Source organism: Erinaceus europaeus, chromosome 7, assembly GCF_950295315.1.
Source record: "Erinaceus europaeus chromosome 7, mEriEur2.1, whole genome shotgun sequence".
Taxonomy (NCBI): domain Eukaryota; kingdom Metazoa; phylum Chordata; class Mammalia; order Eulipotyphla; family Erinaceidae; genus Erinaceus; species Erinaceus europaeus.
In genome coordinates, this window is record NC_080168.1 from 78,004,000 (window position 1) to 78,019,211 (window position 15,212).

The window sequence follows — 15,212 nt, forward strand, 5'->3', positions numbered from 1 at the left end:
ACTTGATAGAACCTATGGATTAGGTATAAGGATGATATTTCAGGAAAAAGGAAAAAATAAAATAAAAAATACATTTTTCTAACACCAGTCATAAATAGTCTTTGATACATCAAAGTGATAATTTCACCTTTTAAAGCAAATCCCAACACTTTTTAGAGGAGATAGCATTATCCAGACCCTTTAACAATTTCACCCACAATGACTTGATTTAAATTAAGAACTACAAAGTATAATTGAAAATGAGCTAAATGTCTGGAAAGCAATAGAAAGAAATGTAGTAAAAATATACATAAAAAGTTTTCAAACAAGCATATTTAAAATAACTATGATTATTTTATTTAAGAAAATAAAGGAAAAGTTAAAGAATACTACTAGAGAAGTGAATAAGAGTCAGATAAAATTCAGGAACAGAAAAAATGAAATGGTTCATAGGTATGCTTAATGGCAGAATACACAGAACACTCCAACCATAAGACTTTCTCCCCCACCCCAGTTTTATTGATAAATAATTGACTTATGAGATTGTAAAAAATTGACGTGTGCAGCATAATGATTTGATGCTTATTTTGGGAAATTATCAACACAGTATGTTTTGTCAACATTCATTATCCCATAAAATTATTTTTTTAAATCTTTTTTAATCTTTATTTTTGTATTGGACAGAGACAGCCAGAAATCTAGAGGGGAGCAGGTGATAGAGGAGAGAGACAGAAAGACACCTGCAGCACTGTTACACCACTCTCAAAGCTTTCCCCCTGCAGGTGAGGACTGGGGGCTCAAACCTGGATCCTTACACATTGTAACATGTGCGATCAACCAGGTGCACCAGGTGTGCTACCCCATGACCCCTAATTATTTTCTTTTTCTTGTGATGAGAACTTTCAAGACCTATTCTCCTTAGGGGCCATATGATGGATAACATACCTTCTTCTCTCTCAGTGTCTGTTTCCGTCCAATAAATGAATAAATAAAATACAAACTATTAATAAAAAGAAATAGGAAGGGAGGAGGGAGAGAATGAGAGAGAGAGAGAGAGAGAGAGAGAGAGAGAGAGAGAGAGTTGCAGTATTGCTCCACTGCTCAGGAAACTTCCCACCCTCAACCCACCCCCACAGGTGGGGATCAGGGGCTTGGCCCAGGTCCTTGTATATAGGAACATGTGCACTCAAGCAAATGTGCCACCACCTGACCCCTCCCATTCTATTTCTCTATCTCTAGGAAAGAAAAGAAGAATGGAGGGAAGGAAGGTTGGAAGAGAGGGAGGGAGGGAGGAAGAAAGGAATGGAAGGCATGGAGAGAAGGAAAGAAGAGAGAGAAAGGAAGCAAAAAAAAAGGTTGCAGGAAGTGATGGATTTGTAGAGCAGGAGGTTGAAAGAGCATCAGGGACCCATGTATGATGGTGGAGGAAGACTGAAGTTGGTAGTGGGAGATAATTATCTGTAATGCAGTTGCTGTCACATGAGTATGATTTCTTATCTGCTTATCATAGGTATCTATGATAAGAAATCATACTCATGTGACAGCAACTGCATTATAGATAATTATCTCCCCAATAAAGTGAGTGTGTATATGGGTAGGTAGGTAGGTAGGTTGATGGATATTGTAAGTAACATAGTAAGTTTCTACCACTTGGTATAAACTTGGATAGGGCATTTTTGTGGAGGTTGAAATTCACAAGGTCATGATAAAGTAACATGAGATGAACTCTGCTTGGCTATTTCCTAAGTGTTTGGAACCCTTTCTTGTGTGGGGTCTTGAGAGAAGAGCTGAATAGAATATAACATTTGAATCATACATTCAAATGATACAAGGTAAAAAGGAAAAGATTGCTCCTTGGAGATGGTCTCTGAGTTAAGTTTATATGATATCTTTGATACATCTTGTGAAGCAAGAAATTATTTACGTAGTTCTTAGTAAACTTAAAACCATATTTTTAGGACATCAGGAGACAGCTCTTGGTAGGACATGTCTTGCCAAGTGCACAGTCTGGGTTCAAACTCTGACATCACAAGGGAGGACTACACTACCACAGGAAGCCCCAGTGCTGGGGAGGGGAGGATATCTTTCTGTGTATATATCTCTCTGAGATAAAAAAAGAATGGAAAAGTCAGCCTAGGGTGGGCAAATCACATATGCATAAAGTACAAAAACAAGCAAACAAAACAATAACCCCAGAGACTGAATATGAACTATGCCAGTAGAAATCTATAAATATATGGCTTCTGTTTTGAACATCAATTGTGGGGCTGGCAAAGTAGCTCACCAGCGAGTTGCTGCTTTGTCAAAACCTAGTTAAAAAAACAGAATTAAGATTAGATGGGCAGATGTTATGGGGAACCCTTTCAGGAGGATATATACAACCAACCTATGTACAATAATGATAAACTTCCACTCTACATGATGACCAATGAAAGTTTCATGTTTTGCCTCATTTAGCTCCCATTAAAATAAAATTGGATCCAGAGACACCTTCAGTACATGGTGAAGGTTTAACCACTATTGCAGCAACATGTTATGAGACAATAGTATCTATGACCAACCTGGCCATAAAAACCTGTCAAATATACGGGAGAAATGCACTTAATCTTAAGGTATGCTAAGTCATCTTAATGACAATTTACTTCCATATTATTATTTTTTTCCTGCTAACTTAAGTGACTTTCCATGCTATAGAAGTAGTTTTTTTCCTGTTGCAAAAGATTTCTCAATAACATATTCAGAGGGCATCTCTAAACCACATTAATGAAAGAAATGGAGAAAAACACATGATCATCTTAGTTGATGCATGAATGGCATTTGGCAAAATTCAACACTGTTACAATCATCATCATCATCAACAACACAGAATACTAGCAGTAGGGTATATCCTCATCATGAATAGCATTTAGTGAAGCCCACAGCTCCACAATGACTGACTTAAAGATACCACCATCATCTGCCACCCCATAAATCTAAGGGGGAAAAGACAGTTTCTCAACAGAAATTGTATTCAAACAATTAGGTGATGGCTGAAGTAGTCTTTGAAGGGAAATGTATAAATATAAATAACATGTACTTAAAAAGTTTATTCTCTTTGTTTATTTATTGATAGATACAGTCAGATCAAGAGGGAGGAGGTCCGGCGGTGGTGCAGCAGGTTAAGCACAAGGACAGGCATAAGGTTCCCGGTTCGAGCCCCTGGCTCCCCACCTATAGGAGGGTCACTTCACGGGTGGTGAAGCAGACCTTCAGGTGTTTGTCTTCCCCTCCTCTCTCCATTTCTCTCTGTCCTATCCAACAACAACAACAATAATATTAACCACAACAATGATACAACAAGGACAACAAAAAGAGGAAAAAATGGCCTCCAGGAGCAGTGGATTCCTGGTGCAGGCACCGAACCCCAGAAATAAACCTAGAGGCAAAAAGAGAAGAAAAAGAAGAAAGGAAAGAAAGAAAGAAAGAAAGAAAGAAAGAAAGAAAGAAAGAAAGAAAGAAAGAAAGAAAGAAAGAAAAAAGAAAGGAAGAAAGAAAGACGGGGGGAAAGGGGCGATAGAGAGGATGAGAGACAAGAGAGATACCTGCAGCACTGCTTCACCACTAGAAAAGCTTTACCCCTGCAGGTGGGAACTGGGGTTTGAGCCAGGGTCCTTGTGGATTGTAACATGTGCACTCAACCAGGTGCGTGACCACCTCTCAGCCTTACAAACACAAATAGTAAAGAAATGAGGGAGTCGGGCGGTAGCTCTGAGCAGTGGGTTAAACGCAGGTGGTGCAAGGCGCAAGGACCGGCGTAAAGATCCCGCTCGACCCCCCGGCTCCCCACCTGCAGGGGAGTCCCTTCACAGGTGGTGAAGCAGGTCTGCAGGTGTCTCTCTTTCTCTCTCCCTCTCCGTCTTCCCCTCCTCTCCATTTCTCTCTGTCCTTCTTCTTCTAGCGTTTGCCCTCTCTGTCCTATCCAACAACAACAGCAATAATAACTACAACAATAAAAAAAGAGCAACAAAAGGGAATAAATAAATAAATATTTAAAGAAAAGGTATAAAATCAATGTTCTATGACTACATCTTAATGCAGAAAATTAAACCGTGGGTAAGTGAAAATGAAAATAACTTAAAACTAAGAGAGAAAAAGACAAAGAGGGAGAGTGCCATGGTACCAGGAGAAATTCTAGTGCTGTTTTCTCTTTCTCTCTCTCTCCCTCCTTCCGTCCCTCCCTTCCTCTCTGCCTCTTTACTTGTCTCTCTCTGACGTAGTAGTAGTGGAACAAACAAAAAAAGGGTATATTCCCCAAAATGCAAAAACTTTCATGTGGAACAATTCCCTGAAAAACACAACTTGTTCCTATGTACTAGTTATGTATTAGTTTCTGGTCTAATGCTCGTGTCTTTGATCCATCTGTGCATAGTGAAATGTGGTACTCCAGTTTCATTTGTCTCCATATTTCAACCCAATTTTCCTAGCACTATTTGTTCTTTAGAAATGTCTTTGAAGACTTGTGTCCAGCAACAAGGAAAACAAAATTCAAAAAAAGAAAGAAAATCAATGGAACTGCATCAAACTGAAAAGCTTTGGTACAGCAAAATGAACTATCACTAAAACAGATATACTACAGAAAGGGAGAAAATCTTTACATAGATAGAAATACATAAAATAAAGGGCTAGTAACCTAAATATATATATATATATATATATATATATATATATATATATATATATATCACTACTCAGCAACTGACACTATGAATCCACTCCACAGCTCTTGGAGGCCTTTATTCCCTATTTTATTGGATAAGACAGAGATAAATTGAGAGAGATGGGGAAGATAGAGAGGGAGAAAGATGAATACCTACAGACCTGCTTCACTGCTTGCAAAGCAACCTTCCCCCTCCCCTGGCCTAAAGGTGGGGAACCAGGGGCTTGAACCCAGATCCTTGCATAGGCCCTTGTCCTTGTGCTTCATACTATGTGCGCTTAACCTGGTGCGCCACCTCTGGGTCCCCCTGGCAGAATCTTTACCAGTGAAGAGAACCAGAGGAGCAACAGACATATGAAAAAGTGCTCAAAGTCACAGACTATCAGAGAAATTCAAGTAAAAACAAAACTAAGATCCCAGTTTTTATTTGTTTGTTTGTTTGTTTACCTCCAGGGTTCTCGCTGGGATTCGGTGCCTACATCACGAATCCACTACTTCTGGAGGCCATCTTCCCCATTTTGTTGCTGTTGTTGTTGTTGCTGTTGGATAGGGCAGAGAGAAATAGAGAGAGAAGGGAAAGACACAGGGGGAGAGAAAGATAGGCACCTGCAGACCTCTTTTACCGTTGAAGCAATCAATCCCCTGCAGGTGGAGAGCCAGGGGCTTAAACTGGGATCCTTAGTCTGGTCCTTGCACTTCACACCATGTGCACTTAACCCACTGTGCTACCACACAGTCCCATAAGATACCATTTTACACCTGTAAGAATGCCATTCATTAGAAAGGACAAAAACAAGTGTTGGCAAGGATATGAGGAAAAAGGAACCTTTCTACACTGTTGGTGGGGATGTAACTTGGCCCAACCCTTGTAGAAAACAATCTGGAGATTTCTCAGAACACTAGAAATGGAGCTACCCTATGACTCAGCAGTCTTTCTTCTGGGGATATATCCCAAAGGAAATAAAAACACCTATGCAGAGAGAATTATGTACACCTATGTTCACAGCCAGGAAATTTACAATAGCCCAAACATGGAAGGACTTCAAATAACCAACCACAAATGAGTGCTTAAGGAAGTTGGGTATATACATACAATGGAATATTATTTAGCTGCTGTTAGTAAAGAAGTAATCTCCTTTACCTCATCTTATATAGATCCCAGAGGAATCATGTTAAGTGAGATAAGCTAAAAGGAGGAAGACAAATACTAGATGATCTCTATTATTAATAGACTTTAAGAAACAAAGATAGAAAGGGAAAACACAAAGTGAAACTTGGACTGGGTGTGGCATATTGCACCCAAAGCAAAGGACTCTGGGGAAGGAAGGGAAAGGAAGAGTGAGGAGGGCACCGGGGTCCTGGTGCATGATGGGGGCAAGGGCCTAAATTGAGGAAGAGACACCAATCACAGGGAGATGAGCCATTGTACCCAAGTGTCAACAAGTATACTGTAAACCACTATATGTTCCCAATAAGATGATAAGAAGGAAAGAAAAGCACAACTTGCTGAAACAGACATGTGGAAGAGAAGATGGGTGCTATTTTGTTACTGCAAAAATTATCTGATCACATCTTGTTAAGAGTTTTACTTCTTCCTCAATGTACTTATTTTTGAATTTGTATTATTTTATCAAGGATGGTAATGCTGGTTTACAAGACTATGTGCTAAAGGGGTGCCATTTCACACCTTTTCAAAATGTCACCACATCACACGCACCACCAAAGTGCCAATACCCCCCAACAGACACACCATGTTTATTAGACTTCCTCCAACCTTTCAAACATTTTCTCCCTCCTCTTTCAGCAGCTTCTACTCTGCAGTCAGTGAGAGTAATTTGAGTTTAGTTTGACTTTGTTACATTGCTTTGTTTCTCTATGTACCACATGTGAGTGAGATCATCTCACATTTATCTTTCTCCTTCTGGCTTATTTTACTCAGCATGATCCCCCTTCAGTTCCATCTATGCTGTAGCGAAAGGTAATTTTTCATCTTTCTTATGGCTGAGTAGTATTTTTCACTGTGGTGCCAAGGTCTCCTGCATACAAGTTGTCACTTTGATCTATTTCTAGGAAGAGAGAGAGAGAGAACAAAGCAAAGCATAACTGCACCATCTGTGCTTTCCTTACTTTCCCATGTGGAGGAGGAGGTGAAACCCAGAATCCCACACATGCAAGGCAGGCACCTCCCTGATCCCTCATTAGTGTATGTCTTTCCACTCCCCTTCTCTCCTCTCCTCTCCTCTCCTCTCCTCTCCTCTCCTCTCCTCTCCTCTCCTCTCCTCTCCTCTCCTCTCCACTCTTCTCCACCCCTCCCACCCCCTCCTTCCATTTTCCTTTCCTTTTCCCCTTCCCCTTCTTTCTCTTCCTTCCATTTTTACCTTTCTTTTCCTTTCCTTCCTCATCTCTTCTTTCCTTCCCTTCTACCTTCCTTCTTGTAGAGAAGAGGCTTCACATATATGATAGTCTCCCATTTCTCAGGCTGCTTTTTCATTCAGATAGAGACACATAGAGGAAGGGTCACTGCTGCACTGGAGTTGTTCCCCTGGCATGGCGTTTCCATGTGGTCTAGAGCTTGAGCCAGGGGCTTGCACATGACAAGGCAAACACCCCACTGAGCCATGCCTCTGGCCCACTTTTCTTTATACATTCATCTATTCATTGGTCTGGTACTTGGGTTGTTTCCATATCTTGACTATTGCAAACTGTGTTAAGATAAGAGCATTGCAATCAACACAGTTGTGTACTTATATGTCGTAGCTATTAGTCCTTTCTCAGAGGCATGTTGTGTATTTATTCTCATGTCTTCTAATTTTTATGGCAATTTACTTCACCATGCTGATGTTTTCCCATTTGATAAAACCCAATTTGTTAATTTTTTGTTTTTGTTTCCCTTGCCATTGGAGTCAAATCCACAAAGACATCACTGAAGCTAATATCATGGAGTATTTTGCCTATGTCTTCTTCAAATCATTTCAAGGCTTCAGGTCTAACATGCAAGACTTTAATCTACTTTGAAATAACGTTTGTGCATGGTGTGAGATTGCATTTCAGTTTGGTTTTTTTTTTGCCTTCAGCATTATTGCTGGGGAGCTGTGCCTGCACTATGAATCCACTGGCCCTGTGGCCATCTTTTCCATTTTGTTATGTAGGACAGTGAGAAATTGAGAGGGGAAGAGAAGATAGAGAAGGAGAGAGAAAGATAGACACTTGTAGACCTGCTTAACTGCTTGTGAAGATATTCCATTGTAAGTGGGGAGCCAGGGGCTCAAACTGGGATCCTTGTGAGGGTCCTTGTGCTTCGTACTATGTGCACTTAATCCAGTGTGCCACCGCCTGACTCCCCCCCACCCATGAATTTTTTATTTGAAATCAATGCTTATTGTTAACAGTATCATCTCAATAAATGCAAAAACTTGAAAAAAATCAATGACTATTTAGTATGTAAGCAAGCAAGCATACAAACAAAACTCGTCTAAGGGCTAGGCAGTAATTCAGTAGTAGGGTCAGGGGAGATAGAATGATGGTTATAAACAGACTCTCATGCTTGAAGCTCTAGGTCCCAAGTTCAATCCCCTGCACCACCATTAGTCACAGCTGAGAAGTGCTCTGGTATAAAAAAAAAAAAAAAAAAATCCAGGGGTGGGGCGGTAGCACAGCAGGTTAAGCACACGTGGCACAAAGCACAAGGACTGGCATAAGGATCCCAGTTTGAGCCCCCGGCTCCCCACCTGCAGGGAGCAGTCGCTTCACAGACGGTAAAGCAGGTCTGCAGGTGTCTATCTTTCTCTCCCTCTCTCTGTCTTCCCTTCCTCTCTCAATTTCTCTCTGTCCTATACAACAATGACAGCAACGACAACAACAACAACAATAACAACAACAATAGACAACAAGGGCAACAAAAGGGAAAATGTGGCCTCTAGGAGCAGTGGATTCATAGTGCAGGCATTGAGCCCCAGCAATAACCATAGAGGCAAAAAAAAAAAAAAATCTTGACCTATCTTCAAAGGTGGAAAAATTGTGTACAAGCAATAACTCAGCAGGAAATAGTTCAGGAGCAGAGGCACAGAACTTACATGCATAATGGACCAGAATAGATGCTTTTGTTGAATAGGATTTTATTTTATTTATTTTTATTGCTACCAGTGTTATCACTGGTAGCACTCAGTGCCTGCACAACAATTGCACCAATCCAGGTGGCTATCCACGCCCCCTTTGTAATTAGATAGGGGGAAGAGAAGTTGAGAATTGAGAAGAGATGGGGAGACAGAGAGGGAAAGAGAAAGAGACACCTCCAGCACTGTTTCTCCACTCCTGAAGCTCCCCCCCCCACCATGTGGGGACTGGAGGCTTGCACATAGTAATGTGTGCACTAAACCAGGTGTGCTACTGCCCATCTCTGACCAGGTGTGATCCTTTGCACCAAATATCCCAGAGCTGAGAGGTGTTCTGATTTTAATTGGTCTCATGCAAAAATAAATCTATAAAATACCTTAAATCTATAGAATATCTCTAGGTAAACTATGGTTTAAAAAAAACTTCTACAATCAAATAAAGGGTATCTATGAACAGCTTGTGGTAAACAACAGACATGATAAAGAGTGATTATTGCACAGTATAGCAACAAGTACTGACCATTTAACCCGCTGCACTCCCTAAAGTGTTGATCATTTAAATAAGATAAGGAAGAAAAAGGCATAAAATTGGGGGAGCAACGAGCAGCAGATCACTTTCTCTCCTCTCCTCTCCTCTTAAAACAACAAGAAAAAATATTGGAGACTCGAACCAGGACAAGAGTCCAGCTAAAAGTCCTCCAGAGGGTGAAGCACAAAACAACGAGTTAAACATCCAAACATTAGCCAAGGAAATAATAACAGGAGTGAGTAAAGAATTTGAAAAAATTGTAATCAGAAATGCAGGAACAACAAATGAGAATATGGAAGAAAATTCTAATTATCTCATGGTTATTAAAGAGCTGAAAGCTGAAATCGCTGAGCTAAGAAGGCAACTAGCTGAACAAGCTAAAACAGTATCAGAGAAGGGCAACAAAATAGATGAACTCCAGAAAGCAGTAGAGGGCAGAGAGAATAGAATCAATGAGGCTGAAGACAGAATTAGCAAGATTGAAGATGAATTAGAGACAACTAAAAAAGAAGTAAGAGATCTCAAAAAGAGATTAAGAGATGCTGAAAACAACAACAGAGTCCTATGGGATGACTTCAAAAGAAACAATATACGCATTATTGGCATACCAGAGGAAGAAAGAGAAGGGGAGGAAGAAAGCATTCTCCAGGCCATAATAGCTGAAAATTTCTCTAGTCTAGACAACACCAAAGACATAAAGATTCAAGAAGCCCAGAGGGTCCCAAACAGAATTAACCCAGACCTAAAGACACCAAGACATGTCATACTTAGATTGGAAAGGAATAAGGATAAAGAAAGGATCCTCAAGGCTGCAAGAGAAAAACAAAGAGTCACCTACAAAGGAAAACCCATAAGATTAGCAGCAGACTTCTCCATACAAACACTACAGGCCAGAAGAGAATGGCAAGATATCTATCGAGTGCTCAATGAGAAAGGCTTTCAGCCAAGAATACTATATCCTGCTAGATTGTCATTCAGACTAGATGGAAGCATCAAAACCTTCTCAGACAAGCAACAGTTGAAGGAAGCAACCATCACCAAGCCTGCCCTGAAAGAAGTTCTGAAAGGTCTCCTATAAACAACCAGACCACCACAAATAGGACATATATCAAAACACTCTAAAACTCTACAAGAATGGCGTTAAAATATCTTCAATCTTTGATATCAATAAATGTCAATGGCCTGAATTCACCTATTAAAAGACACAGAGTAGGAAGATGGATCAGAAAACACAACCCAATAATATGTTGTCTACAGGAAACTCACCTAACGCAACAAGACAAACACAGACTTAAAGTGAAAGGATGGAAAACTATCATTCAAGCCAATGGCCCACAAAAAAGGGCAGGAACAGCTATTCTCATATCTGACATGATAGACTTTAAAATAGATAAGATTAAAAAAGATAGGAATGGACACTACTTAATGCTCAGAGGATCAGTCAATCAAGAGGACTTAACAATTATTAATATCTATGCACCCAATGAGAAGCCATCTAAATACATCGAACTTCTACTGAAAGAGCTACAGCAATATATTAACAGTAACACAATCATAGTAGGGGACTTCAACACCCCACTATCTCAACTTGACAGATCATCCAGGCAGAAAATCAGTAAAGACATAAGGGAGCTAAATGAAGAGATAGATAAACTAGAACTATTGGACATTTTCAGAGTCATTCATCCCAAGAAACTGGAATACACATTTTACTCAAATCCACATGGGTCATTCTCAAGGATAGACCATATGTTAGGCCACAAAGACAGCATCAGCCAATTCAAGAGCATTGAAATCATCCCAAGCATCTTCTCAGACCACAGTGGAATTAAACTAACACTTAACAATCAACAAAAGATTAGTAACCGTGCCAAAATGTGGAAGCTCAACAGTACACTTCTTAACAACTTCTGGGTCAAAGAGGAAATCAAGGAAGAAATCAAAATGTTTCGAGAGTTCAATGAAAATGAAGACACAAGCTATCAAAATATTTGGGACACAGCTAAAGCAGTCCTAAGAGGGAAGTTCATAGCTATACAAGCACACATTAGGAAACAAGAATAGGCACAAATAAACAGCCTGATTGCACATCTTAAAGACCTAGAAGAAGAACAACAAAGGAATCCTAAAGCAACAAGAAGGACAGAAATTACTAAAGTTAGGGCAGAAATAAATAACATTGAGAATAGGAAAACAATACAAAAGATCAACGAAAGTAAATGTTGGTTCTTTGAAAGAGTGAACAAAATCGACAAACCTTTAGCCAGACTCACAAAACAAAAAAGGGAGAAGACCCAAATAAATCGGATAGTAAATGAAAGAGGAGATATCACAACAGACATTGCAGAAATTCAACATATCATCCGAGGCTTCTATGAACAACTATATGCCACCAAGCTAGAGAACCTGGAAGAAATGAATGATTTCCTAGATATCTACCAACTTCCAAAACTAAGTAAAGAGGAAGTGGATAACATGAACAGGCCCATCACAGCTAATGAAATTGAAACAGTTATCAAAAATCTCCCCAAAAATAAAAGTCCTGGACCAGATGGTTTTACAAATGAATTCTACAAAACCTTCAAAGAAAAACTAATACCTCTACTTTTAAAAGTCTTCCAGAAGATTGAAGACACTGGAATACGCCCTGCCAGCTTCTATGAAGCCAACATCACCCTGATACCAAAAGCAGACAGGGACACAACCAAAAAAGAAAACTACAGACCAATATCTCTGATGAACATAGATGCGAAAATATTGAACAAAATTCTAGCCAACCGGATACAGCAGTATATCAAAAAAATTGTTCATCATGACCAAGTGAGGTTTATCCCAGGCATGCAAGGTTGGTTTAATATACGTAAATCAATCAATGTGATCCACCACATCAACAAAAGCAAGACCAAAAACCACATGGTCATATCAATAGATGCAGAGAAAGCCTTTGACAAAATACAACATCCCTTTATGATCAAAACACTACAAAAAATGGGAATAGATAGAAAATTCCTGAAGATAGTGGAGTCTATATATAGCAAACCTACAGCCAACATCATACTCAATGGTGAAAAACTGGAAGCATTTCCACTCAGATCAGGTACTAGACAGGGCTGCCCACTATCACCATTACTATTCAACATAGTGTTGGAAGTTCTTGCCATAGCAATCAGGCAGGAGCAAGGAATTAAAGGCATACAGATTGGAAGAGAAGAAGTCAAACACTCCTTATTTGCAGATGACATGATAATATACATGGAAAAACCTAAGGAATCCAGCAAGAAGCTTTTGGAAATCATCAGGCAATACAGTAATGTGTCAGGCTATAAAATTAACATTCAAAAGTCAGTGGCATTCCTCTATGCAAACACTAAGTTAGAAGAAATTGAAATCCAGAAATCAGTTCCTTTTTCTATAGCAACAAAAACAATAAAATATCTAGGAATAAACCTAACCAAAGAAGTGAAAGATTTGTATACTGAAAATTATGAGTCACTACTCAAAGAAATTGAAAAAGACACAAAGAAGTGGAAAGATATTCCATGTTCATGGGTTGGAAGAATTAACATCATCAAAATGAATATATTACCCAGAGCCATCTACCAATTTAATGCTATCCCCATCAAGATCCCAAGCACATTTTTTAGGATAATAGAACAAATGCTACAAATGTTTATCTGGAACCAGAAAAGACCTAGAATTGCCAAAACAATCTTGAGAAAAAAGAACAGAACCGGAGGCATCACACTGCCAGAACTCAAACTGTATTATAGGGCCATTGTCATCAAAACTGCTTGGTACTGGAACATGAACAGACACACTGACCAGTGGAATAGAATTGAGAGCCCAGAAATGAGGCCCCACACCTATGGACATCTAATATTTGACAAAGGGGCCCAGACTATTATATGGGGGAAGCAGAGTCTCTTCAACAAATGGTGTTGGAAACAATGGGTTGAAACATGCAGAAGAATGAAACTGAATCACTGTATTTCACCAAATACAAAAGTAAATTCCAAGTGGATCAAGGACTTGGATGTTAGACCACAAACTATCAGATACTTAGAGGAAAATATTGGAAGAACTTTTTTCCGCATAAATTTTAAAGACATTTTCAATGAAACGAATCCAATTACAAGGAAGACTAAGGCAAGTATAAACCAATGGGACTACATCAAATTAAAAAGCTTCTTCACAGCAAAAGAAACCACTACCCAAATCAAGAGACCCCTCACAGAGTGGGAGAAGATCTTTACATGCCATACATCAAGATAAGAGTTTAATAACCAACATTTATAAAGAGCTTGCCAGACTCAACAACAAGACAACAAATAACCCCATCCAAAAATGGGGGGAGGACTTGGACAGAATATTCACCACAGAAGAGATCCAAAAGGCCGAGAAACACATGAAAAAATGCTCCATGTTCAGCGAGGAAGCAATTACAGAAGCCAGACCTTCTACCTTCTGCAACCCTCAATGACCCTGGGTCCATGCTCCCAGAGGGATAGAGAATGGGAAAGCTATCGTGGGAGGGGGTGGGATATGGAGATTGGGCGGTGGGAATTGTGTGGAGTTGTACCCCTCCTACCCTATGGTTTTGTTAATTAATCCTTTCTTAAATAAAAAAAAAAATGCTCCAAGTCTCTGATTGTCAGAGAAATGCAAATCAAGACAACAATGAGATATCACTTCACTCCTGTGAAAATGTCACACATCAGAAAAGGTAACAGCAGCAAATGCTGGAGAGGGTGTGGGGTCAAAGGAACCCTCCTGCACTGCTGGTGGGAATGTCAATTGGTCCAACCTCTGTGGAGAACAGTCTGGAGAACTCTCAGAAGGCTAGAAATGGACCTACCCTATGACCCTGCAATTCCCCTCCTGGGGATATATCCTAAGGATCCAAAAAGATCTGTGTACACATATGTTCTTGGCAGCACAATTTGTAATAGCCAAAACCTGGAAGCAACCCAGGTGTCCAACAACAGATGAGTGGCTGAGCAAGTTGTGGTATATATACACAATGGAATACTACTCAGCTGTAAAAAATGGTGACTTCACCGTTTTCAGCCAATCTTGGATGGACCTTGAAAAAATCATGTTGAGTGAAATAAGTCAGAAACAGAAGGATGAATACGGGATGATCTCACTCTCAGGCCAAAGTTGAAAAACAAGATTAGAAAAGAAAACACAAGTCGAACCTGAAATGGAATTGGAGTATTACACCAAAGTAAAAGACTCTGGGGTGGGTGGGTGGGTGGGGAGAATACAGGTCCATGAAAAATGATGAATGAAATAGTGGGGGTTGTATTGTTAAATGGGAATCTGGGGAATGTTATGCATGTAAAAAAAAAAAAAAAGAAGAAGAAGTAGAAACGCAAAGCAGAAATTGACTGAGTTTGGAGTATGGCACCAAAGTAAGAAAGCAGAAGTACACTAGAGTTTGCAGTGAGTACCTCCCTAATACTTCCTCTCCACTTTTCCAAGCTTTGGGTCCATGATTGCTCAACAATTTGTTTGGCTTTGTATGTTAACTCTCTTTTTAGTCACCAGGTTCCAGGTGTCATCAGGATGCCGGCCAGACTTCCCTGGATTGAAGACCCCACCAATATGTCCTGGAGCTCAGCTTCCCCAGAGACCCACCCTACTAGGGAAAGAGAGAGGCAGACTGGGAGTATGGACCGACCAGTCAACGCCCATAAAAAAAAAAAAAGGCATAAAATTGGAACATGACTTAAACAACAAGCATTGATTTCTTATCATCTGATGGCTGGGAAGTCCAAGATTCCTTCTGGTTGCTTTAGGGTTCCTTTGTTCCTCTTCCTCTAAGTCCTTAAGGTGTGCAGTAATGTTGTTTATTTTAGCTTTTTCTTCTTCTCTAATATATTATTGTATGGCT

The 15,212-nt window shown here is 39.8% G+C and overlaps 1 protein-coding gene across 1 annotated transcript in view; it reads left to right on the forward strand.

Annotated features, from left to right (window-relative positions):
* LRRC63 (leucine rich repeat containing 63) overlaps nt 1–15,212 on the forward strand; it is a 45,011-nt gene that overhangs the window by 7,829 nt on the left and 21,970 nt on the right. Inside the window, exon 4 of the mRNA XM_007521232.2 lies at nt 2,437–2,591. Within this exon, the coding sequence (XP_007521294.2) occupies nt 2,437–2,591 (155 nt within the window). The remainder of the gene's footprint in view (nt 1–2,436; nt 2,592–15,212) is intronic.